The sequence below is a fragment of the Phaethon aethereus genome (assembly GCF_964289735.1).
Source record: "Phaethon aethereus genome assembly, chromosome: 7".
Lineage (NCBI taxonomy): Eukaryota > Metazoa > Chordata > Aves > Phaethontiformes > Phaethontidae > Phaethon > Phaethon aethereus.
The window spans coordinates 8,110,170-8,137,849 of NC_138583.1; the positions used below are offsets into that span (position 1 = coordinate 8,110,170).

General features: G+C 47.5%; 1 protein-coding gene across 3 annotated transcripts in view; it reads right to left on the reverse strand.

Moving 5' to 3' along the window:
• The window catches only part of ARID5B (AT-rich interaction domain 5B), a gene marked incomplete at its 5' end in the record, with an annotated part of 120,836 nt that extends 94,502 nt beyond the window's left edge, over window positions 1–26,334 (reverse strand). Inside the window, 3 exons of one of the 3 annotated variants that reach the window (XM_082002376.1) lie at window positions 12,480–12,705; window positions 25,838–26,098; window positions 26,314–26,334. In XM_082002376.1, coding sequence (XP_081858502.1) covers window positions 12,480–12,705; window positions 25,838–26,098; window positions 26,314–26,334 — 508 coding nt within the window. Of the gene's footprint in view, window positions 1–12,479; window positions 12,706–25,834; window positions 26,189–26,313 lie in introns of those variants that run through there. The other 2 variants (XM_082002375.1, XM_082002374.1) reach the window with 2 other exon arrangements.
• Between the last annotated feature and the right edge of the window lie 1,346 nt (window positions 26,335–27,680).

Genomic DNA, 27,680 nt, shown 5'->3' on the forward strand with positions numbered 1-27,680 from the left:
CCAGGCTGGGCAAGGATCATAAAACTATAAAAAGATACTTTGTCCCTAAAGACTGCAAGAAGCTAATCATTAGCCACTCATTTATAGTGTTTACCTTTTTATTACATTATTCTGATATTTTTCCTTCACAGGGACCTACTCCTTATTTCTACCATATGGGTAACAAAAAAGATCCACTGCCTCTAGGCAAAGTGTTTTTAAAGACAAAGACATTTGCCGGATTAGACACAAACATACAAACAAAGCGTACATAAATTTGTGCTTGACTACTGTTGGGCATCTGGAATGGCACACATTTTCTTTGGAAAATTTTTCTTCCAGTTTTTTATACAAATGACAGTAAAATATGTACCCAACAGCAAACTGAGAGAACTAAATTTAAAACCCACTTTCAGGCCATTCTTTCTTTTTAGCTCCTCTTTTCCAAGGCGAGAGGGGAGGAGGGAGCTTGTACCAATGTTCTGAAGTACTATAAGTTCTTTGCCTTTTAACAGAAATATGTAAACAAGGTGTATGACTGTAGGGTAATGTTCTAGTCACAAAGCATTCAAGAGCCAGAGTGAAGCTATTTAAAGAATGGAGTATTCAATTCCTGAGGCCAGATGCTAGTATAAATATGAAACTATGTTCACACTGCAGATTAAATTATTTTTAGTTTCTGCATTTGAACTGCCAAAATTATTTGGGTTGTTGGTGGTTTGTTGTTTTTTTTTTTTTACTGTACCACAGAACTTATGGGGCCACTTTTTTATGTATCGGAACAGAGGATTAAAAACACAAGCGTAAAAGTACTTTTTCAGTTATTTTCTCTGTGCAACAAAACTAGAGGTATATAGTGACATACACTATCACAAGTAAGGGTCATTCAGGGAGTAAGAAAACTAAAAATAAAGATGAAGCTGAAGCATTTGAAATTCTTGAAATAGATTTTTATAGTACCTTATCATTTAATTTTCATCCCACAAAGCTTTTAATCTGGAAATACTTAGTGTGAAAGAAGACTGGAGACTGTGGTTTTAAAATAATTAGAGAAAAAACATGCATTAAGACTGCATTACACACTGTCTACTGGTTTTGCCACAAGAGCTCACACAGATATTGCTAAGAATATCAAGTTAAAGTCACCAGTAATTAACTAAAAACAAATAATAGATAATCCCATGACCCTGCCATAGCAAAAACATGCACGAATCCAAGAGAAAAAGACAATGAAATAAACTGGGGGTCATCAAAGGAAATCCAGGCTCTGTGACTAGCTGGGTGGGGACCTATCACTGACACATGCTACAGCCTAAAGTCACCTACAAGGCCGACAAGGATTCCCCCTTGCGGATGACCACTTCACTGTTGTTATTTTTTTGGTCCTGTAATTATCTTCCCTTTGCTTCATCAGCTGGCAAGGATGGAAGGTCCAGGACATATCTCAAGGACATGATTCATCTGCTGATGTCAGGGGGTTAGTCTACCAAGACACAAAGAGTAAAACAAGAACCGCATGGAGGGACGTCAACCAAGCCATAGACCCTTCCCACTGCAAATACCACAAACGCCCTGGAAGAGTTGGATGTACAGCAGGAGCATAAATCTGCGAGAACGATGTGCAGAAAGACTGCAGGTTGGTCAGTGGAGAGACCTCCTGCAACACTAAGGAATGTGGAATTACTGAGCAGACTTGCTCTGCACTGAACATGCATATTTTGTCGATGAGTTACAAGAAGGATGAGGCCAGTAACACCGTACAGCTGGCTGGGGGAAGATGCTAGGAGGGGTAGGGGTCCTGCAGCTCTGGGGCTGTAACCCATCTAATACTGAGATGTGTGAACCGACACCAAGTACCTGCAGAGACTCTGTCACCGCCCCAATTCAGGAAGGCAGGGGACACCAGGCTTAATTACAAACAGGTGACATGGGACATGCTGAAAGCTGAACAGGCTCTTGAATATCACCTCAGGTTCAGCCCCAGTTCCTAATTAACTGTTCTTATCAGGCACAGATCTGGTATCACAACAGTGAAGCCTCCTTTCGGTGGACAGGCTGACAATCCCAGCCTTCCCTGGGTATTTACAACACGCTTTTAAAATGCATTAGCCTGCACTTTAAAGAAACCCGGGACCAGAACATCTGGGCTTTTGTTGTTTTGTTTCTCAGTAATAAAAAGTGAAAAAAAAATGCAGCTGTGGATAAAATGTTCAGGAACACAGCAGCTACCTTGTCATCCTTCACCTATTTTCCCTTCGCTAGCCTCATTCATGGGAGCAGAACAGGACATGGGGGAACTTGGAGGAGGAGGAGAGGGAACGTTTCCCACTTTTTTTCTTAAATTAGCTTTTCAATTTGTTATAGGATCTTTGAATTGTACAACACGTAGGGATCTATTCCACTCATGACACACATGCATAACTCCCCTTGGCACTAATGGGAATGATGAACGTGTTGTGAGAGGAAAATTGCCCCCTAAAACTGCAGGACTGTGAACAAGGTTGTAAATATATCTCAAGGTTCTGGTAACATTAGAAACCAGGCTAGCATCTTTCTCATGGTTTATTATGATACCACCAAATCCCCTCCATGTATTTATAGCCTTGTAATTCACAATTATTCTGGGTACATAAATGTTTTTGGCATCTGAATGTAGAACTGATACTATTATTTCACATATTATGGTACTGTCCGTGAATGCTAAATTTATTCAAGCAGAGACTCCTGGAGTTCACTCATCAGATATTTTATGCTACTGTTCTTTTAATGATTCATTTATCCTTAGTAATATTTGTATTCTGAAGTGTGGCGTCTCCAGCCGACAGCACAATGCTTTGCTGAATTATCTTTTTCTTTCACAGCATAACAAAGTAGAGCACAGTCAAATTGAAGATGGCCTTTAGTACACTGTCAGAACAATACTGCTTACCAAGCATATCCAGACACATTTCTCAAACCACATGTAATGCTCTGGCTGCCAACATGCTCATAAAGTCATTAACCGGCATCTTAAAATGAGGGTGTGATACATATATTTAAATGTTTAGGAAAATCAAATGTGTGCTCTTCTAGAAGCTTATTTTGAATTTCAGCTTCTACATATATCAATTATGCAGCAGTGCACAGATGTAAAAATTCACCTTGATTTTTCACAAGCTCCTAAAATATACTCCTGCTAAAATAATACACACTATCTATCACTAACAAAAGCTTCTTTATGGCATTAACTATTTGTCCTTCACAATTTAACAGAGCAAGAGTGACTCAAGCTGAAGGTTTACAGTGCTGAGGATTTATTTTTACAAGCAAATTATTATTAGCAGTAAAATTAAGGAGGAACTTATTTTACCTGGTAGAGATTTTACTAAATTTAGTAAATAAAGGTTATGCCACAATGCTCTCCAATACAAAACCTACCTGGCAAGTTACAATTCATGCTGTTACATTTTTTAAATATATGCCTTCTCTATCACCCAGCCCCACAAACAGCACGCCAACTTAGTGATGTACTAGGTTTAACCCTTCCCTTCCCAAACACCCTCATCTAATAGTGGCCTCATTTCACAAGGATCACCAAGCCAGCAAAGACAAGCATGAACCAAATTAACCAAAACAGATTAAGCATATTGATACCAAGAGTCTTAAAATTCAGTTTTAGGCAAGGATGACAGAACCATAGCCTTCTACTGCATACCCATACAGCCCTTCTTGGTGCTCACAAAGGTGACACACAACACCACGGGAGATCCCTGGCCTGCCCACACTGGGAAGGGACGTTTGCTACTGCCCACTCAGCCACTGGAGCCAAGCTCCTTCCCACACTCTTGTCCAACACCTTCCTTTTCTTTCGAGCCAGCCCATCTCCCACCTTCCCTTGCCTGCTCAAGCAAGCGAGCTGAGGGTCCATCACCTCCTGTTGCCAAGATCCCCTTAAATGCTAACATGGCCATTCTCTGGCATTACAACCCCACATGGCTTGTGGGATAGCCCGGCTTTTGCTCCTCTGTGCCTCTATGCTATTAAATGATTTTGTGGAAAGAGAAAGGGGAGAAAAAGCAAGTCTCTTCCTTCAATTTCAGATGCACAAAGGATGCTTTCTCTGACAAACTCCCATGGCATCAGATGGGTCATCTACAAGATGATGAATATTGTATCTCGGAGGACAAGCACTAGCCTTTCTGTAACACAGGAGTCAGAACCGGACTAAAGTATTTAGCAAGACAGATGATGACAGGCCAGGCACGTCACAGTGTGCCTGTAAACAAAAGGCAAGTCGTCTTTCTGGGCATGGGAGTAATGAAGAGCAACTCGGAAGAGCAACTTGGAAGGGAGGTGGTGCATCAGTTGGGTCTGGCTCTTCTCCTCCCCACCTGGAAGGGAACTGACACCCAGATCTGGCCATGGTGTCAACAGCAACCACAGAAGAGCCTGAGCATCTCAGCATGGCAGTGCAGATCGCAGGCCAGAAAGATTCATGAGCTGGTACGAAGACAGCTTCGACTTGATTAACAGTGTGCTTGGAGTCAAAGATGACTGCAGGACTCCAAGTCCTGAGCTCCAACAGCGCAGAATTACAGCACAGGAAAGCAGTCAGGCAGGAAAGAGGACGTCCTTGGGGTCCACCCAACTATACCACGTTATATAGGTGCTCAGTTTACAGATCTTGGTACTCAGCCAGCTTTTGGCTGGCTGCGTGGAAAGCGTACGATGCAGGAAAAAGGTGTCGATGATCTTTGAGGGACCAACAGCTCTAACCAGCAACCATGGCACACAGAGGAGACCGCTGATCACCTCACGGCACTGGGCAAGGGAAGCGCAGGGACACAAAACAATAGACATCCCAAACTGGGTTCCCCTGAGACTCAGAAACAATATGGGCAGGGACGGAAACTAGAGGGAAGGCTGGGAAGGAAAACAGCACCCTCTAAACCCAAAAGTTAAAAAAAAAAAAAAAAGAAAAAAAAAAGCAGACATTGAGATAAAGTCAGATTCAGAGCACAGCAGCGCTGCACCAGGAGGAACACGTTTCCCGTTACTGGAACAAAATCTCATGGTCAGTAAGAATTAAATGTAAGATCCAACAGTGACTAGAAGGGAAAAAATCCTGGAGAGCAGACACATGTGGGTTATTACACAGCCTGGCAAGGTCAATCTCGGTGCTAAAAACAGACAAAAATAAAAAAAGCCGTCAAACATTTTTAAAGGGACACTGTCCCACATTGGCTGCTTTGACACCATCTGTGAATGGTCCTTATTTTTTATCTACTTATTTTGTAATTATGTAGGCTACTCCTGTTCCAACCAGAGTCTGCAACAAAACTCTTATTGATGGAGCAAACTGCTGCAACTTCAGCTTTAGGAGAACATGGGGCAGTTCCCTTTAGCTTCACAAGGCAGTAAAATTTAACTCTTCCTCCTCTCTTGTGTTGCAGCAGTGATGCCTTCCCTGATGTTTCTGAATAGACCAGAACTGCAATTGCAAATGGCTGTGCTCAACACCAATGACAAAGTGCCCTGTCATACCAATACATAATTGAAAACGCTGACACAGTGACAACTGCTATCAGCACAATTCTGATAATCATGTTAGCTTGCTCCTGCTGCAGGAACTGGTGGGGGTGGGGAACAGGCACTGTGATTTAGGGGCTACCTAGAGAGAAGTTATGTGGGATTTTGTTTACATTTCTTGGCAGATCTTCCGCATTTCAAAGAACAAAATACCCACCTCCTCACTTCCCAGGGGCAACTCTACCACCTCCTTTTACAAGAGCTCAAAGGCAGGTCAAAGTTTGAGAAGAAATCCAAATTTTATCTCTTTCATAAGCCATGTTTGAAGTTTGAGATGCGTGGTGTTAAAACTGCTTTCGAAAGCCACAAATAGATGAGGCTCAACACAATCCAGTGGTGAATGAAAGGCTTCCATAGCCACTGCTGCATATTAAAATGTTTGTCACCCCCATACGCTTCCTCTGTAATGAAGGAGGCTGTCCCAGAGAAAGGAAGAAATTAACAACGCTTAAATCACCCCAGCATTGCTCAGGCAAACAGGTGGTCTCGGGAAGGACCAGGCAGCTACAGGCAACCTCCGGACCCGCCAACACCCTCCCAGTGAGGCTGGGGAAGGTGCAGAGGAGAGCAGCAGCAGCTCAAGAGAGCGGCAAGGGAGTGGGGGAGCCCCAAAGTGCTACGAGAGACAGGGTCACCTCCAGGAGAAAATACATGATTATCACAGGGTTATTGGGGGTACACCACACCTAACAACATCATCACCTTTCAGCATTTAAAAGGCAGCCAGAAACTGAAGCCAACAAGCCAAGAAGCATTAGTTATCTTAAACCAACTGGTTGACAAATAAAAATAAACATTTATCTTGCCCTCTTGTCACACAAGACCAGACAAAATTGTCTGTCTGCTCAGCACCTCAGGTTATCTCTGATCCCAAACATGTTAACACTAAAGGTAAGCAGTAATTAAACCAAAAGAAGATGTACAACTAAAGAAAGGTTGTACTGCTCTACAGCCTCTCTGAACACCAATCCCAACAGTGCTGCTCTGCAGCCTGCCGGTGCTCTCATTCAGCTGCAGCAGTGCTGGCATGTGCTAGAGCTGCACAAACACAGAAGAAAACACCAGGCCACAGTCCTTTTCCTCAAGGGAGCCATCCTCCTCCATTCAGGCTCCATGGAGCACAACAGACATGTCATGTAATAGCCTCGTATATGGCAAGAGAGCCGTATGAATTGGGATGGTTAAAATGAGTTAGAGAGGTCACTCTGACCCATGAGACAAAAAGCAACATACAGTGCGCAAGGGCAAAGAGGGGAAAATGGGGACATTTACAGGAGCTTTATCAAGATCAAAATGGCATTCAGCTAGGGCAGTGGGGAAAGGAAGGGGCAAAAAGTGCAGACAAACAGGGAAGGAGGAGAGGGAGAGAGAGTTAGAAGCATGACTTACACACAAAATATCCAAAGTAGCTGTACTCTGAATAGCTAACAATTAGGTGGTCAGAAAATTATTGCATCAAGTTAAGCCAGGCAAGCCTGAACTCAGCAATATGCAACAAACAGAAAAGGGAAGTCGGTATCAGTTCAGAAGTCACCACAAGTGTCTGAGCACACTACAGCTGCAGATTATCAGTTTCGATAGTATTATAGCTTGACTACATTACAACTTGATAATTTTCACCTGGAGGAGTCACGCCTGTTGCAAGGCCACTGGTAAGTGAAATCAGAAGGGCTGTGCCACAGCCCCAGTGCCTGCTGGGGCTAGGCACTAGGGCTGCTTAGGCACTGAGAGGTGGGCACCTTCCTGCAAGACAGCTCATCCCTGCTCTCCTTTTCCTTCCAAACTCACTGCAATCTGCTGCAGATTGGCCAATTTATACAGCAACACAAGATCTGATGAGGAGCTAGGATCTCCCAGATGAAGCTATGCAAATTATGAGACTGGTAAAGAAGAGAAGGAAATGAGAGGGTGAGCCAGTCCTATGGCATCCAGCCCCTGCCCAGCAAGCTCCGCTGGAGCATTCAAAAGAGCAAAATATGAAACAACTGCTGGAAAACCACCTATGGACTGGAAAAGGGTGACTGTTAAAATATAAACCTCTGCTAGAGGTAGTACTTGATTTTCATGTATTTCACAGAGACCAAAGATCCAGATTCTACAGCCCTAAATGCATGACTGTGCGGAATGAAAGACAGGACAGGACTGATTGCTGAATTTTCTTTGGGTTCCTCCCTCACTGGAACCAAACAAACAAGCAATAACTTCAGCAAAAAACACTTCAGTAAGCACCAGAACTTGCTCATCCTTGCAGAAACAGGAGTGCCCACCACGCAGCAACCTCAACCATCCATTTTAGCATGATAAAGACTCCTAAAGGGCAGATAAAAAGAGTGGCAATGACAGTTTGGGCACCAAACCCAGAGCTCTGTCATGGCAGACTTGTGAGCAGAGGGATGCACATTGCTTGTCTGGGGCAGCAGCGGCTCCCACCCCGACACAGGCACAAGGACCATTTGTTCCTTGGCTAAACCCAGACAGTGCCGCTGCCCAGCCTAACCCAAACCAACAGGGTCGGTGAGCACTAAATTCAGTCATTTTCCCCTCAGTCTTTTCTCTCGATTTCAGCTCCGACTCCTCTATCTTTTATTTCTTTTTCTAAAGACACATTTAGAGATGAAACCATTCATAACTGCCTATCCACAGACAGTTTGTGGCAGCATAATTGACAATGAGTCTGCTGCAAAAATGAAAATGCTGTTTTAATAACCTTGGCCTAAAATACATTCTGTTGTATGCCTCAAAGGGTTTCAATAAAAAGTCAACCTGTAGAGACATATTTTCTTGGCTTAAACAACAATCCAAAGCATATAAATGTAGTCCAACTATAATGACATATTTATAGGCCAATAAAGCTTACACTGCAGCTTTCATACTTCACTTAAAGGAAGTCTGTAAGAAGCAGTTATATAAAATAATTTGAATTTTTTTCAAACTATAGCCCAAGGAATACAAATATGCAACTTTGCCATATTTAACCGATAGTGTTTACATTGCTTAGTTGCTAAAAATTTTGTAACATGAAATAATTCCTCATTTGGTGACTTCCCACTGGTTTACCAAATATGGGTATACAAGTCCATTTATTACAAAGAAAAATCCCCTAAATAATTCTAAAGACAAAAATAAATAACTAGCGGCCTTAGTAGTGAATGATTTAATCAGACCAATTCTTCTGGAAAAACAGGTTCTCATGTTCATTATGAATAATGCATTCCTGCGCAACTCTATTTTTATATGCTGCATTGTTGTTATTCTTTATTTTTCTCAACTTTGAAAGAAATATTCAGAAAGCTATAAATAGTCCTAAGACATAAACTGCTAGCATTCAATATTGACATATTTGTAGAAAGGGACAGAATGTATAACATAAATACCTCAACAGGCAGAAAGAAATAATTCTTAAAAATCATTTTTCAGGCTGAAATCTTGAAGCTCACACAAAAAAATGCCATTGCTAGATCTTTTATTTAATACAGTCCTAAGGAAAAGTTCTGCATAATTCACTAGTGATAAAAACAATGGCATTTTACAGAAAAAAACAGTTTTACAGAAAAGAAAGGCAAAGAGAAAAGAACAAAGAAAAAAGAGACAAGAGGGGAAAAAAGAGAAGAAAAGAGGGAAAGAAGAAGAAAGAGAGAACAAAAAAGGAGACAGAACTACCAAATAGGAATTACGATCAACTTTCAATTATAGGTGCATGGTTTCTCGGGGTTGTGGCTTAACCAGGTGCCGCCTTAGTTTGGCTAAGCAAGTGCCACAGGGCGTACACTACAGGGTATACGCTGCTCACACAAGGCCCCACTTTGCCTGGTTATTGCTTAAAGCTGCCCTGCTCCCAGCAGCTACGTGTTTAATTAAGTATGTTTGCGCAGTGCCACTTCTGTGGTTCTGTATCAGCCATGTTTTCATTTCATCCGGGTTATTTCACCCTTTACCACTCCTGGATAGTGTGTGAAAATTAATTTTGTTTCTTCTGTAAAGTTTTTTTGAGCTCTTTAGTAGGGATATAATTTCCTATTATATATATTAATACCTTCTACAGCTCAGTTCAAAAATATCTAGTAGGAAAAATTATTTCAGGATCTATTCACTTTTATGGGTTTTTTCTGTAATGGAAACATGCCATTTCATAGGAAAAAAGGCGTCCAGGAGATCACCTTGTTTACCTAGGCCTTTTCAACACCTGGTTCAGCAACTTCCTCGTCTACAGCCAGGGTTAACTGTGGGCATCACTACAGACTTATGCATGACCCGCCAGATTAGCACAAGAAGGGATTTGTTCCCTTCAGATCCACGCTCTGTACTAAGCAGTCTGCCCTGGCATAGCCACCCCGCTTCGCCTGGTAGGGAAGCCCTCCGTGAAACATGCCCATGGGCACAGCACTGAGTACCTGATTAGGAGGGGAACCATGCTGCAGCGGTGGGAAACGGTGGATGTGCAGGAGGTCATCTCTCCATTTGGGCTGGTTAGCCTTGCTAATAGAATTGTGCTGCTGCTCTCACCTGAGGGACCTTTGCATGACCGCGCACAGCTCTCCCTCACAGTTTACAACCCTATTTTAAGACAAAAACTACCCCATCCCATTGTGCTGGAGACCTGCTGCAGAAGTTATTGCTAGTAAATCTTTGATCGCTGCAGCTGAGCATTGCTCTGTTGGCAAGATGCTGAGTATTGGAAAAGGGCTTTGGGCACATGTTGTAACAGGCATTAAACCTGCCATTTCCCTGACAGCAGGGAAGATACACCACCAGCAGCTGAAATCCCTATGCCTGGGACGCTGCACGTTATGCTACTGCCTTTGCCTACAGCTCGGGAGACAGCAATTCCCAGAGCACAATATCAACCTTGACCAACCACTCAGAATGAGAGAAGTAATTCATCGTCACCTGGTGGGTGTTAAACCTCCATCCCATAGCTAAGCCAAACACCACAGCTCATGGGTTGCCTACAGGACACAACCAAATACTGCTGCTTCACAAGCAATGAAGAGCACTGTTCTGGGTTTTTCTCAGATCTGGGAAGAAAAATATGCTTAAATTCTTGTGTCTTTCAAATAGTAAAAAAGTAATCTTAGTACTAGGTTTAAGAAACTTCTTTGATTTCCTTTCATAGGCTAGATCAGTTGTTTGTATCGACGTGCCTCATCAGCTATAGGTCTTCTTGAACTTTTGGTTTCAATCCAACCAGCCAGTCATGATGAAGAAAAAGGCAATCATAATCAAACATTAGTCAAAATACCCTTTTCTACTGAAAAAAAGAAGACCCAACAATAAAGCCAGAGCCACCAACCGAAAATGGGCAACACCAGAATGTCGGTTATCAAAATTATACCATATAGTTGCCATTCCATAAACGTTTTCAGTATAACCCCTACTTTCAAAGGCTTAGCATGCAACTATAAGCTTTAGGCTTATAGATACATTTCTTTGGCTCCTAGGTTAAATAATAGCAATTTCATAACTTACCACAAGGGTTTTTTGTTTGTTAAAAACAAAACCAAGAAAACATTAACACACAAAAGTTCTGTCTGAAAAACATTAAAATTCTTCTGACACAACAAACAAATGCAAATAAATGTAGTGCGTAAAGATGATGCCAGGGCAATAGCAGAGAAAATTACTGCATGTAATTATGAACCAGAAGAAACCACACAGAAAAGCAAAGGAAAAGAGAAAGAATTGCATAGGTTATTTTTTTCCTGGAGATGTAATGAAAAACAAGATGATTGTAGTTTAATCTCCCAAAATACATATCTAATGGTGAAATGCGAGACTGACAAAATCACTTCACCATTTGTTAAGATCAGAAAAATGAGATGCAGAAGATAAAACCTCCAAGACACATCTTCAGCTCAGTGTAACTTGGCTTCGATGCCAACACAGTTGTGCCATTATAAAACTGAACTTGGCCCTGCATCTCCTGTTCACGTAGGTACAAAAGCATTTCCTCGCATGCGTCAGCCTTAGCTTTTAATTTCTTACCTTTCCATGCATTAAGGCCTAAATTTGATGCTCTTCAAAGTTGGAACATTTGTTAAGCTTGGTACAACAGAGAAACGTCCCTGGGATGCACTTCAAAGTAGTAGCGTCTCTGACAGATATTACATATCCAAGGTCCTAATACCACAAACAGTCACCTTTACCAACAGGAGACCCATCTCCCTTGGACCTTGGACCCCCAACACAGATTTTAGAGGTGTGAGTCTCTACGCACCAAAGCAGCCCAAAAGCTGCAGCTTTGGTGCCTGTCTGCAACCATCCAAAGTGTAAGAGCTACCATTTCCCTCCCTAAAAATGGACAGGGAAAGAAAACACAGGTCCATCTGGAGAGAACAGCGGGGTGCTCGCAGGGAGTCTAAACTGAATAGTAACATAAAGCTCACAAGGCGACACTATAGGAGGCTATGGAAGGGACATCTCCCTACCAAACGAGACACAGAGCTGACCGTATATGGAGACAGGACAAGCACCAGAAGCAGATGACAATCCTGCACTTCTGGAAGATGGGACATGAGAAGTCAAAGGCCTTTTTGCTCTCCTCTGCCTGTCGGAAGAGGCCTCAGGAAGATGTGTCAGGCTCCTCTCCCCATGATGCACAGCTCTGACCTGATCCCCTGGCCTGCAGAGCCCCAGGGGGAGCACCTGACAATTACGTGTGCATGCATCTTCAAGGTTTGAGCCTTAGTGCTCGGGGACATGTCTGTGGGGCAGACAGGTAACACAGAGTTACTCCACGCTAATCTCGAAGGAGCCTGCGATGAGCTCACCACCACCACCACCCATCCCGCTTGGGTACCTCATCACCACACCTCCGCCCAAAGCAGAGACATACCTTGGGAATAGGCAACTGCTTGGCAGGATCAGGCTCATCCGCCTTTGAAAGACGCTCACCCATGGGCCCCTCCCCACAGGAGAAAGTAAGGGATACTCACCAAGGTCAGCCTTTTCCTTCAGAATGTCTTTGAAGTTCAAGCCGCTGTTGAGCATGGATTGTCTGTATCTCATCAAGGCCTCCTTCTGCCCATTCTTCCCCACATCCATCAGCTTGACCGGCTCAGCCCGGAAACCACACTTCCACTTGGAGAAATCGGACTGTGCCCATTTTGCCAAGTCCTCAAGCTTCACAGTAACCTTCTCAGAAACAGCAATAACTTCATCCTGCAAGAAGCAGTCAAATGAGAATACAATATGTCACGTGGGGCTCCGTGATGACTGATAAACCCATAATACGACCCCTTCATAGGCTATTGGAAAAGCCTATCTTGCTGTTGGCAGGTTAATTTTTCTGTAATACAGAATAGCTAGTACTTAGTTTACTCCTCCTGCCTCCTAAGTGGAAATATTAGTTGTTTACTTCAAGAAAATACACATGATCTAAAGACAATTTCTAGGACCAGGGCAATGATCCTAAAACGCATTTGAAATGCAGGTTGCCAAATCACATTCTGTATAACCCAAAGCCTTGAGGGAAAGTTTGTTTTTTAGGTGCAATTAGCTGCAAATGTAAAAATTCATGGCTGGATGACTAATGGTTATAGCTAGTCCTGAAATAAATGGACTAAGTAAATCTCAGATTCTTGGAACTCTGACTCACCAGAAAATTCCTGTGTTTATGGTACATTTTCCCTTGGCTTATACACAAATATTGAATTTAACTTTTGTCCTAAAAATTAAATAAAACTGTGATGTAATCCCAAAAGAAATACTACATAAATGTTATGTGCTTCCCACCAAAAGAAACTTGCACGTTCTCATGTTTCTTAAAAGCTTTTTCAAGATCAGAACTGTAATTTTTTTCCCTTCTTAAACGTACATTCTAAGAAAAGCACTTAAATTTAGTTTAGCCTCCAGAACATATACTCGAATTAAACAGCTCTAATTGCTGAATTTTATCCTTCCAGGAAACAATCAACTCCTCTCAGTCATGATGAATAAGCAGAATGTTTTATAGCTGACTCCAGTGAGCAACGGCTCAAGAAAGCCTCAAAAAAAACCAACAAACATGCACACATATCCAGGAAGATACACTCCAGTTTTTTAGTTAAAACAGCAGAAATAATTTATGTTGTAATGAGAGCTGGCTGCACACCACACCTTGTACACCGCACATTTCTAGCACTAAATAAGGTTACAGGCTCTTGAAATAAATAAACCAGAATCCAATTTTTCTCTCAAATAAACACAAGTATTTGCAAAGGGGAGAGAAATTCTTTGAGTTATTAAACAAAGAGAAAAGCATGATTGATTTTCTCTCTGTGTGTTTTTTTTTTCCACTGAACACATTCCTCAGGAAATAAAATACTGCTCAGTAGGGAAAAAAAAAAAGCTTTATTGTGATAAGTTACACACAATGCAAAACCTGAAGTATCTCCACTAAAAAAGCAGATCTGATATTCCACTCTCCCTTATATAATACCAAATTGTTTTATAAGAAGGCACCTTCATTATATTTAGTGCAATAACAAATATTTGGTCAGAAACAAACAGCATGCTTATATGCTAAGCAAACTTGTAATAAAATCTTTTCCTTTATCATTGCATAGTATAAGAGCTTCCACCGAACAACAAACAATAACAGTGATGTTTTAAATCTCTGTTTATGACAAACGTCAATACTTTGTAAACAAGCGTTGGGTACTACAAAGTACAATTTCAATGGATGGTTTCACACAATTTCATTACACTATCCACTTGAAATAAAAAAGCTGTAGTTGCTATGCCTTTTATAGCTATTACATGGTGATTACTAAATGTCAGAATGGAAAAAAAAAATACATATATATAAATATCAGCCTGCCTGCAGACAGTCTCAGCAATTTCTGGATGCAGTCCTCTTTTAGGATGTTGAATACCATCACCAGCTACTACACAATTTCTAATATTCAACACTAGAGAAATCTATTTAGCTGCAGTTTAAAAAAAACCCTGACTTGGAGATCAGACGTGTTTTTGGTTAAAATACTATTTTCCAAATAGCTCTCATGATCAAATGATTATGATTTCAATTACTAGTTTCTTCATATCCTTTCCAAGAACTGGTATGACTAATTTTGGCTGGCATACAAAGTAAGCCGAGCAGACAATTTATTAACCAAAAGAAAAGTACAATCACTATTACATCATCAATGAATAAACTTGTTTTCGAGAATACAACCTTCACACACACGCACATGATGTGTACACAGGAAAAAAAAAAAGGGGGGGGGAGAAAAAAAAAAAGAGACTGTACTGTAACATGGGTGAACCGATGCTGGCGTACTCACTGGCTCTGCCCAGATTGCCATGGAGGGGGAACCAGAGAGGCAGGAGCAGGGGGAGAGGCAGCTTTCGGGGGGCAGGGGCAAGCACACCCCAGCCATATGCTTTCTGTGGCAGCGCCACGGCCGTGGCCATGAAAACACATGGTGTTTAGCATCACCACACTGATGTGAGGGGACAGGAAAAGACCCGGCGAAAAGACTATCATGCACTCACCTCAGCCCTTCACAAAATGGCACTGGGACTCCGAACACAGTGCTGTGGTGCAAAGGGGTGCCTAGAATGGCACCACAGAGCAGCTTAGTGCACAAGTGGAGTCCATGAATACAAAATATAAAACAGATCCAGGCCACACTGTGCCATGACAGAGGTTGTGGGCCAACCCCCCCCACGCAGGCGTTTCTAGGCAATGGCCCCTTGTTGGGGCCACCCCGTCACCCCTGCAGCCATTGTGTGTGTCCTCAAGAGCACCCGGTTCCTGTCACCCCTGCAGCGGCCACATCCCTAAGGGTGCCAGGTTGGCCCCCAAACTGGTTAGGATCACCTGAGGAGGGCGGCTGACTGCAGGCCTTGTGCTCATGGCTGCCAGGCTGGGCCTTGTGTCACTGACAAGCAATGGCGGCACCCACCTCATGGCTGTCGGGCTGAGCGGCCCATCTCACACCTGCTGTAACTGCAGCTCCACTGCTGTCAACCCCAGCAAAAACCAGAGCTGTTCCTAACATTAAAGATGCCACAGTGGGCTTTTGGTGTTGCCTCAAAGGGAGTGGGGTGGAGGCCGGGCCTGGTCACAGGACGAGCCCCTCGTGAGGGAGGCCGGGCAGCACCACCACTCCAGCGTCCGGGACCGCCCAGCATCCTCCACACCAGTGCCAGCCTCGTGTCCTCCCCTCGTACCACTGATCATCACCACAGCTGCACCAGGGAAACACGGCCGAGTTCACTTTTAGCCAGAAAACAGAAAAATTACCCTTTATATTTCAGGGCTTGCCTTCGGTCACTCTGCCCTACACAGTATGACTGGGTAGACCTGCTCTCTCTCACCACTCGTTTTTTGAGCTCTTGTTCATTTTCGGCCCAATTCAGAGACAACCGGCCACGTCCTCCCCAGCTCCCCACACACCACAGCAGTCACAGGTCGGACTGCAGTCCTCCTCCGAGCGCCGCTGCCAGCACTGATCTCACCAGTGAGGGACCAACGTTTTCACCCCGGCGCCTCATCGTACAAACACTGCCACCCAGCAAAACATGGCAGGTGGCTTACGCCCCTTCTCTCTGAGGAGCCCGAGCCACAGGCAGCTTCCAGAGAGGCCGTCTTCCCCACATCTTGGCAGCTTGCTAACACAAGAGATCATCTGCCCCACCACCACCCGAACAGAGGTCACACAACTATCTCATCAGCCCTGGGATTTTAATGCGCCTCGCCAAGCTTTCACACATCCTCAAGCAACCTTTCCAAGCACTCAGGCCTAAGCTATGAGTTGTAGGGGATTTTTTCCTTTTTTTTTTTTTTTTTTTTTTAACAGCAAGTAACAAAAGGGTCCCTTCTCCTTTTTTCTTAAGCAAAAAAGTCTCGCAGCACTGTGTCACAATAAAAGTTGCTTTGGGACCTGCAGGGCTTTGCCAGCCTGAGGAGCTCCCATAGCCACTTGGTATCAACTGCTGCGCACCTACTGCCGCAGCCCTTCTAGAGAAACCCTTTCAGCAAGATGACAAAGGAATACAGATGTTGAATAAATAAAAACCAGGTACACAGTGACACATGACTAACAAACCTTTAGAAGATTAAAGAAATCTGCTGTATAACCTTCATGTCATTCATAATTATATCTCTGTGTAAACATGAAAAACCACCCGCGTCGCATACAGCGCATATACATATCTATACAAAAATCAACTCGTCGTGTACTAGCTATGCTCTGAAGTGATATGTTTAGGAGGTCTCCATTGCGTGGTTAAGTCTTTAATTGCAGTTTTTTCCTGCTACGGCAAGATGAGGTTTGCGGGAGAAAACAGCCAGCGCTGATTTCAGTTCTGCTCAGGAATGAGATTTATCTCAGATGGGCCTTTTTGGATGCTGACTGACCAATGGCAATGCTTTTCCCAGACACAAAGTTGCCTAAATCTCGAAATAAGCACTGACTATAAAAGGAGGCATTTTTTCTTCTGTTTCTGTAAAAGCGGGTATCTAGTCAGCCTATAATTTCAGCACATCTTACAAGACTCCCGAGCAAAGTACGATACTTTCACCTATCATGTGGGCAATGGGGAGGTGGTTAAGAAAGATGGCGATACAAACCCTTCTCATCCCTCTCTTGTTTTTTTAAGAGCATATCAGGTTTGCATTTTCAGAGAAGTCGTCCTGGGAGAAGGGGACAGTTATCTTCTCGAGACCCGTTAGGCTTAAGTATTATGTCACTGTTGTCTAAGCAACCATCACAGCCTCCCGAAAGCACAGAATGCTATATTGCCTGACTCAGCAGATGGTTGAAATACTTACATTCAGGGAAAGAGGTCAGGTAGTTATAATAGTTTAAAGCACATAATTATTTTTTAGAAGAAATATTAACTCTTACAAGGCAAAGAGTCACAGGGCAGCACAGGGAGGTCGTACATCTTGATTGCACACCCGCATATGGTACGTCACAACTTCTCACTCATTGCCAATAACTAGGAAAGATTTATATTTTAGAGACACTGAGGCAGCCTTAAAAGAATTATGGCAACTGAGATATCTCAAAATTTTGACATGCTGAGACTGTTTTCACTCCAGCGCTTCCAGAGGTCATTCAAGGAATTCTGGAGGGCAGGAGTGAGTCGAACACCTGCTTGGCTGTCTCCTAACATCAAATACGTGGCCTAGAGAGAAACAGGAGACGTACTGTAAAAACTCTTGCTGATAATTACAGGAGACACTGCATGTCATTTACCTGATCAGTAAAATTTGCATTAGAAAACATCTTCAAGCCTTTTTACGGAAACCTTTAGTAGGGTAGATAGCTGGGGATGCACATTTTACAACTCAGTACATTGCTGATGAAAACACATTCATCCACAGGAGAAAAAAATACAGTGTGACTCTTACAGACTGCATTCACCGAGGATAATAGAACTGCGTATTTCATTTAGGCATAAAGGCCTCTATTATTCTGGGCTTTTTTTACATCCCATGTATTTTTTAGTTTTTTGCGATTTAGGTGAAAAGGACCTTCCCGCACCTTGCACAGCAAGGCAGTTCTCACCCTGGGAATCCAGCTCCCTGCTCTAGACCCCTTTGAGGAGCAACAGGTCATGTTGCCGAGGTGGAGAAAAAGAAGGGAGAAAAAGCACCTTTCCTGTAGCAATGCATTTACCTGGGTGTTTGAGGAAAGTACCATCACCCTTACTTGACAGCACAGTCAAACCAAAAGGCCCTGTTCGCAGAGGCTATAGTCCAGAGCTCTTCTCTGCCATACAGATGCTACTAGGGTTTTGGGCAGTGGTGGAAAGCAGGTCATCTCAATTCAGGCCTAACCCACTTGCCAAAAGTCACTCAGGAACGGGAACCTACGTCTCCAGGAGTCATCTCCCACAAGCAGCACTTCACCCAAGCTTTCCTCCAGGGACCATATTCAGCCTAAACGAGCAGAGAATGTTTGTACAGGACTGCTTTGCTCTCAGAGACTTTCTCCAGAGTAAGAAGGTCCTGTCTCCCTGCTGCCTGCTCTGGATTCGGGGTGTACATGGGGGTTTGCAAGACTGCAGGATCACAGAGTAGCCAAAAAAATGTGGCTGCCTCATAGAACAGGTCTGGCTCTGGGAAGTGCCTTGTTCAACCTCTCTACAAGGCACATGAGGGACTCTCCTGCCATCCACTCCCTTACTACAGATTGCTCTTCCAGTACAACCTTTCTAAGCGGGCTGCATATCCCATAAGCCAGGGCACAGCTCTGCCAGACAGGAACCGCTGCTCCCGCTCTGCAGGTGGGATCACCGAGGCTCCAGCGCTTGGCACGGGCCGGGGCAGCTTTCTTTTCCCCTCTCCCTGCCCGAGGGCCTCGTTTGGTGCCGTCTCCTCGTGCATCCCCTAAGCCGAGGGCAGACGGAGGTGTCCCAAAGGATGTGTGGAGCGGAACTGGGCACTGGGCTCCGGGCCTGCAATGCTCCCCAGGGATGCCAGTGTGCAGGGACCTACGGAGACCACCGCTCTCCACCCGTGAACCTACGGGGAGAGCCTTGAGAATGGAACCGCGCACAGGAATTTACCTGGCACACGGGAGAATTTTAGAGAGGCCAAGGCAGAACCCTTCATCTGTTAATCCTTCGCTAATTACTTTAAAGGGCTATAATGATCTCGTTAAATTCAGGTGACAGGTATTTCCCCAGCCTACCGCGCTACTTCGCCAGCCCTATTTCCAGACGTAGCTGTCTGAAACTCACAGCGACGGAGAACGCTACATCCTGACGTGTTCATCCCGTCTGCCGGGGTCCAAAACCCCAAAGAAGGGACCAAGATAAAGGACACCGGTGAAGCACGTGACGTCCTACGGTATTCACTCTCCCTTGTACTAGCAAGCAGCTTTTTCCACGTGATTCAGTATTTCCAAAGCGAGACACACAGAATGTCCTGGGGCAGGGCAGCACCGTCTTTCTGCAGGGTGCTTTGTGGAATACTGGTACCTCTGGGCCAGAAGTGGGGTGGAGATGGAGCAGACAGAGGGACGGCTGTGAGCAGCTAGACTTGAGGTTTCTACTGCGAGCCTCCTCCTTCATTTCTAGGGTGTTTTTTTCTCCCTCCTCCCACTCCTGAGCAGAGGTTCAAATTGAATTTATATCTGTCACTGCAGATAGAAGTTCTGACCAAAGAGAAAATAGGCTTCAGTCAAAATGTTTTCCCGTCAGATAGCTCACGGATCTCGAAGAGCTGTTTTAGTTTAGGCAAGTTGACAAGCAATTCATTCCTAATTTTGCCTACTACAGTTACAGTACGAAAAGCTTTCCTCGTAGATTACATAATTATATTTTTCTTAACAAGGAGTACATTGCATTAGCAGGTTTAAATTATGCAAGCTTATTCTTTTGTCTTTTGTTATATTGTGTTCTATTGTGCTGGTAAAACAATATGTGCTTTAATTAGCAAATATCTGTAAATAATTTACTTGCTTTTCATACAGCAGAACAATGGAGCCAATTTTCACATACATCCACTGAGCATGTCTAGGGGGTTTCTTGCCAGAACCTTCCATTGTTCAGTATCTGTATCAATCTGCCCATCATTAGCAGCTAACGTTCAACAACCCAGGAAGACACTGAAGTTTTGGCCCCCGGGAGCAGCCCCAAGCCCCCCAAACCCCGAGGCTATGCTTTGCAAAGAAAGATTAAAATATCCAGAAAATGAAAACAAACTCTTTTATTATCTATAACCCTGGCACCTTCGCATAGAAACATGGACGCCTGCCAAGCATTAAGGTCATTGGACTAATGCCATAAAATGCCGATGTTCATCTGACCTTCTGACTGCGTTTTAGCTACAAAATAAAAAGCTCAACTTGATACGGCACAATGAATCACGCGAGCGTCTAGGCTCTGCAGGGTTAATGCTGGGTGTGAACCCACACTGCACACGCACAAACACACACACACACACAAAGCAAAAAGCTCTTAAATCAAGAGTGGATGACTGTTCGGAGACTTAAGGCATTGTTATTTTGAATGCGAATGAAAGGGCCAGAACAAGCATTGCAAGAATATTTCAATTATGTATTTCCCAGAACTACATCTCTGAGCAACTAATGCAAATATTGCTCCCACAGCAGTAGAACTTCTTCCCGAATAAAAGCATATAAGAGCTTGAATCAGAACATACTTTCTATATCATCCCCATATTGTTTGACTATTATTAAAAATGCAAACTCTGTGTATGCGTTACTCTCCTGAGCAATACAGTAATTATGATTAAGGGACATGCAGCACAAAAAGAGCCAATTTATCTTACTTGTGCTTAGGAATACTATTGTGTAACTAAGCAACTAAAGACAAAATATAGTCTAATTAATTCACTCCTATGCTTATTTAAAAGACACAATTAGAACATTTTTATTTTCCAGCCTGCACAGTATCTCAACATGCTTGAGGGTGTACCATGTGAGGCCTATTATTCTCCAAAGACAAGAGTTTAATGTTTAGTGCCACTGATCAGACTGGGAACAGCAACTCTGGAGAGCAGTGGGTGTATTTTACAGCCTGAACGTACTGGGAAGCGGAGGGAAAGGGGAAAAGGGAAAAAAATAAAAAATATTAATAAATAAAGAGGGAATCTGCCTTAAGTGACCAGATATGCCAGATTGCTGGCTAATGGCTAGCAACATGTGGCTTCTCTGAGTAATATCATTGCCCTCTCCTTCCTTTGCCAGCGTATGCTACTGGTGGCAAGAGAGATTAAAAAGAGTGGATATGCAATTACCAAAACCATGATATTTTATGACAAATGCCATTTCTCTAACACTGCTATTACAGCGCGCCTGATTTCCAAAGCTGAATTAATTTGAGCAAGTGTACATTGGAGATTGATGCTATTAGCATGATTTTTAAAGCACCCTTTAATAATCATAATCTGCATGTTTGAAACGTGTTGTCATTACCAGTGTTGACAGATACGAGCATAAGGCACACGCTGCGGAGACTAAAACGGGGCCGTTCTCATTTCAAGTGAGAGCGTACGGATTCCTACGTCTCTCAAAAAAATCTATTACTGTGCAAAGGGAGTAGCACATTTTTCAAGGGGGGGTGGCAATAAAGCATTAGCGGCATAAGACACCACGCTCGGGCCGGGCTGCGCTGGGGTAGGACCTCTGCACACAGAGAGCCCCTCGGAAACGAATCGGGCTTTCGAGGGATGCTGTGAGCACCTGTCCTGAAATGAAGAGAGAACCAACCCGTCGCCTCCTTTAACTTTCTGGAAGAATCTCTTCTGCAATTATAAATGACATTACATTTATGGAGTGACTTTCCCCCCCCCCATTAGTCTGAAAATGCAAAATACTGCTAGGGAAATAATTACAGGAAACTAGCTCTCTCCTCCGTATGAGCAACGCTTACTCATGTAAATTACTTGCATGAGTAAGGATTATTTGCAAGGCGAAAAGCATTGCATCAGATCCCCAGTTTGGGAGAAGAGATGAAATCAACATGAGTTCGTAGTAAACTTAGCTGCTGCTGAATGAACCAAAGGCAGATCCCCACTGACAGTCCGGCCTCGGCGGAAGCAGCAGTCACGACGACGCAGGGCAATGTCATACCACGCTAAATGAATTAGTTGCTTGTTTGGGGTTTTTCAGGAATTGTACACATCACATCAAATACCATCCCTGGATTTAATGAGCACAGGCTTTGATATGTATTTTTAAGCCCAGTCCAATTAATGCCAACACCTTTAAAAACATGAAAATACAAGGCACTAACAAGCATTGTGCTCTAGAACTGCTTCTGCAAAGGTCAGTCGTCCCGTAGCCCCACGCCACCCCTTAGAGCGGAGGGGAGTAAAATGAGCTGGAGGAGGATTCGGCCAGGACGCCGTGGGCTGCAGGGCTCGGGGGCTGAGCCCAGCTCGTGCCCCCTGAGCGCTACGTGTCCAGGCACACACCGGCACCTGCTGCTCGCAGTCGGGCGCCAGGAAAGCTGGGGGGCTGCTTTCCACACGCCCCCCCGGAAACTGTTTCAAGCGCAACAGTGTGCTCTTACAGCCGCTCCCTCCGGACCTTCGCAGCCCCCTGAGCACCCTCCTCTTCCCTTCCCACGCGGGGGACTGAGAAAACCAGGGCGAGGTGGCGATTTCCTCCGGCAAAACAGTCGTTTCCCACGAACGGAGGACAGACGCCTTTCCCCCGCTGGAGGGAAGGGGGAGAAGGCTGCTCCCACTCTCCGACCTCCGCTGCACCTGCTGCAGATTTTGGGCTTGACGGTAAGGTCAGAGGCAACACACCTGGGCCCCTGGGATTTAAAAGCAGCAACAAAGTTTTCAGTGAAGTAGAGCAAAACTCTTCTAGCGCACCTAACAGCACCTCCAAAGGCACCATCGCTCTCACAAAAATGTCTCTGCTGCTCCTGCGCAGCAAGACCGCTGGTCTGAACCTGATGCCGGAGCTGGTCCCAGCCTCTACACGCATGTTGCTCTGGGATGCGATGAGCATCAGGGGCCAGGAGGGCTCCTACCTGCAGCGCACGACTGGCCCCATCCCACGTTTGCCGTCCACTGAGACTCCCCGGGAAGCCATCTCTGGCTGGCTTCTGGGGCCAAAGGAGAGCTTCTCCACTGTGCTCCACAGGGATGCACCAGCCTCAGGCGGAGGGAGGGGTACCTCGGCGGAAGCACACCTGGGCTTGAACCCTTCGCTGGGTCTGGGCCCCCGCATATGGAAACATCCGTTCTAGCAGCAGTCAGGGTTATATTTAAGTCTGGATGATGAATTCAGCTAACTATAAAAAGACTTATATTTACACTTATCGCTGATTAGCTCAAACATTTGGCAATCAGATAAAATACGCCATCAGAAATTTCTGAGTAACAGAAGCCTTAACATACCTCCTCGCCTCTCCTCCCTCCTCGCAGCCACTAGCTGAATATTGTCATAGTCTCAAAGCTGCTATTACAGAAAACAGGCAGCGAGCTGCTTCTATTAATCATGCCGCCAGCGCAGGTAGCTGCTAGCGACTGTGCCTAAATCTCTGGTGGGCTCGATCACAAGCCTGCGATTCGACCGCTGTCTCCCCTCTCCAACGATTTTATTGACAGCGAGCGCCCCGTCACCCTTTGCCTCGGACGCCGCAGATTTGCCCTAAGTGTTGAAGCTAAGTTACTTCAGCCCCACTCCCCGAATGCAAGACGAGGTGTTTTACCCCCTCAGCGGTCCCACGCCACAAATAAGGTCTACCCTGATGGCTGTATGCCACCTCTGACGCGAGCGCCGCATCTCCTCCCACAAAAAGAGCCCAGACCGGAGTTAGGAAGCCTTGCGACCCCAGAGGCGGCCCCGCCGCCGCTTTGGGGACAGATGCGGGTGTCATTTACGTAAGGCACCGCGACCGCGGGGTGGTTAGGTGAAACGGCCGCCCTGCGCGCCCATGAAGCCGGTTACCCCCAGACAGCGCTTCGCAAAGCGCCAGCCAGCACCCATCCTCTCGTGTCTCGGCTGCCTGCGCGTCCCTGAGCGGAATTCGCATCGTTCCAAACTATTAAAAATCGATAATAAAAAAACCATTCCGATGTCTATAAACAAGTTAATGGAGTAAGTGAAAACAAAGTACATTTCTTAATGGGAGTGTTATGTTGCCCTCTCTAGGCCCTGGCTCTCAGTGCCGGTTTCTGTAGGCTCCCTGCCAGAGAAGTATCACTCAGAGCTGTTGCTGTTGCTGCCGCTGCTACTCTGCTAATGAATGACTAACTTAGGCCAGAGGGGAAATGACATCACCGGGGTGTAAAACACAACTGCATTAGGAAACTTTTTACCTGCTTTACATTTGTCATAATTATTCTACACAATACGACCGGCATTTGCATAATTTCAAGGCGTGCCATTATCTTAATTGAAAATTGTTTTCATATGGTTGAATAATGCAGAATGACATCAGTTAAAGCCCCAATGAAATGCACAAGTATAATCACACGGCTAATTACTAGCGGTGTTTGCATGTAAAAATAAATAACATTGTGCGTATTATTAGGAAGGTACATGCAGCTGAGAACTCTCATACCGGAGCAGCGTTTTACTCGCAATGGTAGGATTAATTTTCTCTGATGTTCCTACCACAGTAACATGAGCTGATCATTAAGGCGTATTAAAATGATTTGTGTCCCTTTCCCCACCCCACCCCCTTCCAAATATCTTTCATTTTACACACACACGCGCACACAAGACACACACAGGCGCAGTTTTAAACAGTCACCACGGGCAATTTCAGAGCATCCATTGCTCACTGTCATCTCCCTGATTCTTAGGAAAAGGTTCCCTTATCTCGGTGCCACGCACAGAAAATTAAAGTGACGAGGTGGCAGCGGGCGACGGTGGCTCTGAAACGCGTTCCAACCGCGTACGCCTGTGTGCAGGTACGGGGCTACGTCGGCACCTATAGCCACGCGTGACTCCGAGCACAGCCCCTGCAGACAGCCGCCCCTCGCCGTACCCACCCGCCGGCACCTCCAGCAGAAGTTCCCCCAAAACACCTCGTGTGTGTGTGTGTGTGTCCTCTCTGGCTTCCAGCCCCTCCTGGAGACCCTCCCCATCCCCGCAGCCTTTGCGGGGTACTTCATTCTTCCCCCTCCCCGGGCCACGCACCGTGCCGATGCAAATAACGGGTGGGAGCGGGGATGGGGGAGGCGGCCCGGGGCGGGGATGGGGGGCGCAACCTGCGCGGCTCCGTGGCCCCATCCCGGGCGGTGCGGGGCTGCGCGGGGCGGTGGGTGCCGGCGCGCAGCGCGTTTGCGGCGGCCGCACGGCGGCTCCGAAATACGCCCAGGCAGATCTGCAAGTTATTTGAATGTATTATTCCCGTACCTGTCATTTATCACTTTATTCAACACGTCCCTGCCAGCTCAATAGCTTTTGATCTCCCTCAGCCTCCATTTCGTAATTTCCGCCCTCTTAAACATATCGAATACTAAAAAAAAAAGCCCCGAACAATATCGACCCCCCCTCAACGGGTTTTTTTCCTCTTTTTTTGTGTGTTTTGGGTTTCGGTTGGGGTGGGGTTTTTTTTGTTAACGAAGCCGGAGAAGGGCAGGGCGAGCCCCGCGCGCACTCCGCTGCCCGCCGGACCGAGGGCGCCCCGCATCCCGACACCCCCCTGCCGCCCCCCGCCCGTACGAGTTCCCGGGCAGCGCGCACCGGAGCGCCCCGACGGCGCGGCCCCTCCGCGCTGCCCCGCCACGCACTGCGGGGCGGGGGACGCGGGGATGGGGGGGACGCGGGGGACCGGGGGGGTGGGTAGCCGAGCCCGGGCATGCAGGTGGGGACGGGCGCGGGGGGTTGGGGGGGGGGGCCGGCGCTGCGTTTACCACCTCGCCATGGTCACTGGTCCTGCCCTGGGGGGTGTCCTCGGGGAGAAAATAAAGTTTGGCGCTGGAGAGAAGTTGCCGGCTGGTGCGCTCCTCCCAGAGCAGCTGCAGCTCCGCGATGCAGGCGGGCTCCTCCGCGCGGCACCGCACGAAGAAGAAGTCGCCGAGGGAGAGGACCCGCGCCCGGCCGCCGCCGCGGCGCTGGAAGCGGAACGCCCTGTAGAAGACGTAGGGGCCGTGCGAGCCGCACGGGGCGCCGACCCACTGCGGGGAACAACAACACGGCAGCGGCATCAGCGCCGGCTCCGCGCCGCGCCGCGCAGCGCCGCGCAGGAGGAGGGCGGGCGGGCGGGCGGCGGGGAGGGCGGGCGGGAGGGCGGTGGGGAGGGGAGGGGGCGCGCAGCGGCGCGGAGGCTCCGCGGCGGCGGGCGCGGGGCGGGGCGCGCGGGGGCGCGGGGCGGCGCGGGGCGGCGCGGTACCTGCAGTGCGCTGCGCTCCATCGCGGCTCCGGCGCGATTGAACTCAACATTCTCCCAAACTTGTTGGCGTGAATGGAGCCCGGCAGGTCCTGGCAGGGCAAAGCCGACCCCGCCGCCCGCCGCCCCCCGCCGCCGCCGCCCCCGCGCCGCCCCGCCGCCGCCGCCGCCCCCCGCCCCGCCGCGCGCGGCGACGCCCCCCCCGCCGCCCGCCCCCCGCCCTGCCGTCCCGCCGACGCCCCGCCGCGCCCCGCCGACGCCGCCGCCCGACGCCGGCCGGGCCCCCGACGCCCGCCCCGGCCCGGCAAAAATGCCGCGGGGCGGCGGTGGGCCCCGGGGGAGCAGCGCGGGGCGGCGGGACGGCAGCGGGGGCTCTCGCGGCGCCTGGTGATTTTTGGGGGGCCGAAAGGGCGGGCGGGCGCGCTGCGGATCTGACAGGACCTGCCTGTATATGTCTAATATAAAGACCATTTCCTGCGGCGCGAGGGGCGCTGCTCGTCCCCGCGCGCGCCCGGCGGGGCCGCCGCGCTCCCACCGCCCGGCCCTGCGGAGTGGCGCGGAGCGGGGAGCGGGGGCTGCCCGCCCGCCCGCGTGTGTGTGTGTGTCCCCCCAGCCGCGGGGGCCCTCCGAGGGCAGGCGGCTCGTCCTTAATTCATTTATCGTTTTTCCCCGGGAAAGGAGGAAAGTGGGTTATCGATTATATAAACACATCAATATTCATGCGCCGCCGCGCCGCGGAGAGACGCGGCTCGGCGAGAAGAAACAACGAAACCGGGGGAGGGGGCGCGGGGATGGGGGCGCTCCCTCCGCGCCCGCGGAGCGCGCAGCGGGACATGCCGGCACTCGCTGAGCCGGCCGGCGCTGCCGGAGCCGCCACCGCGGGGCGCGGACTGGCTCCGCGGGCACGGGATGGCCGGCGGGCCGGCTACGCGCTCCGTGGAGGGCGGCGGCCACCCACCTGCGCCCCGCCCGCCCATTGGGGACAGCCGCGGGCTCTGCGCATTCCGCGGAACCTCCGCCACCCCGCGCCAACGCGGGCAGCTTGGGGGGCCGCCGCGGAGCCGCAGCTGCTGAGAGCCCTGGCGGGGCGGGGGAGCACAGCGGGCTCCGCGGGCGCTAGCGGCCGCGCCGCAGAGCTGCTCCCGGCACCGCACCCGCGCAGGGGCCGCCCGCCGCGTCGGGCACGGAAAGTTTCCATCGGGGCCCCGGGAGCTGCAGCCCCGCAGGTAGATTCCGCTGCGTCCGGCGGCGGTGCGCGGCCCTCCGCGCCCGCGGTGCCCCTCCCCATCCCCGTCAGGGACGGGCGGGTCAGTTTGGGGGGGGGGGTTCTGCTCTTTGCACCCTTTTACGCGCCAGCGCAGCCAACCACG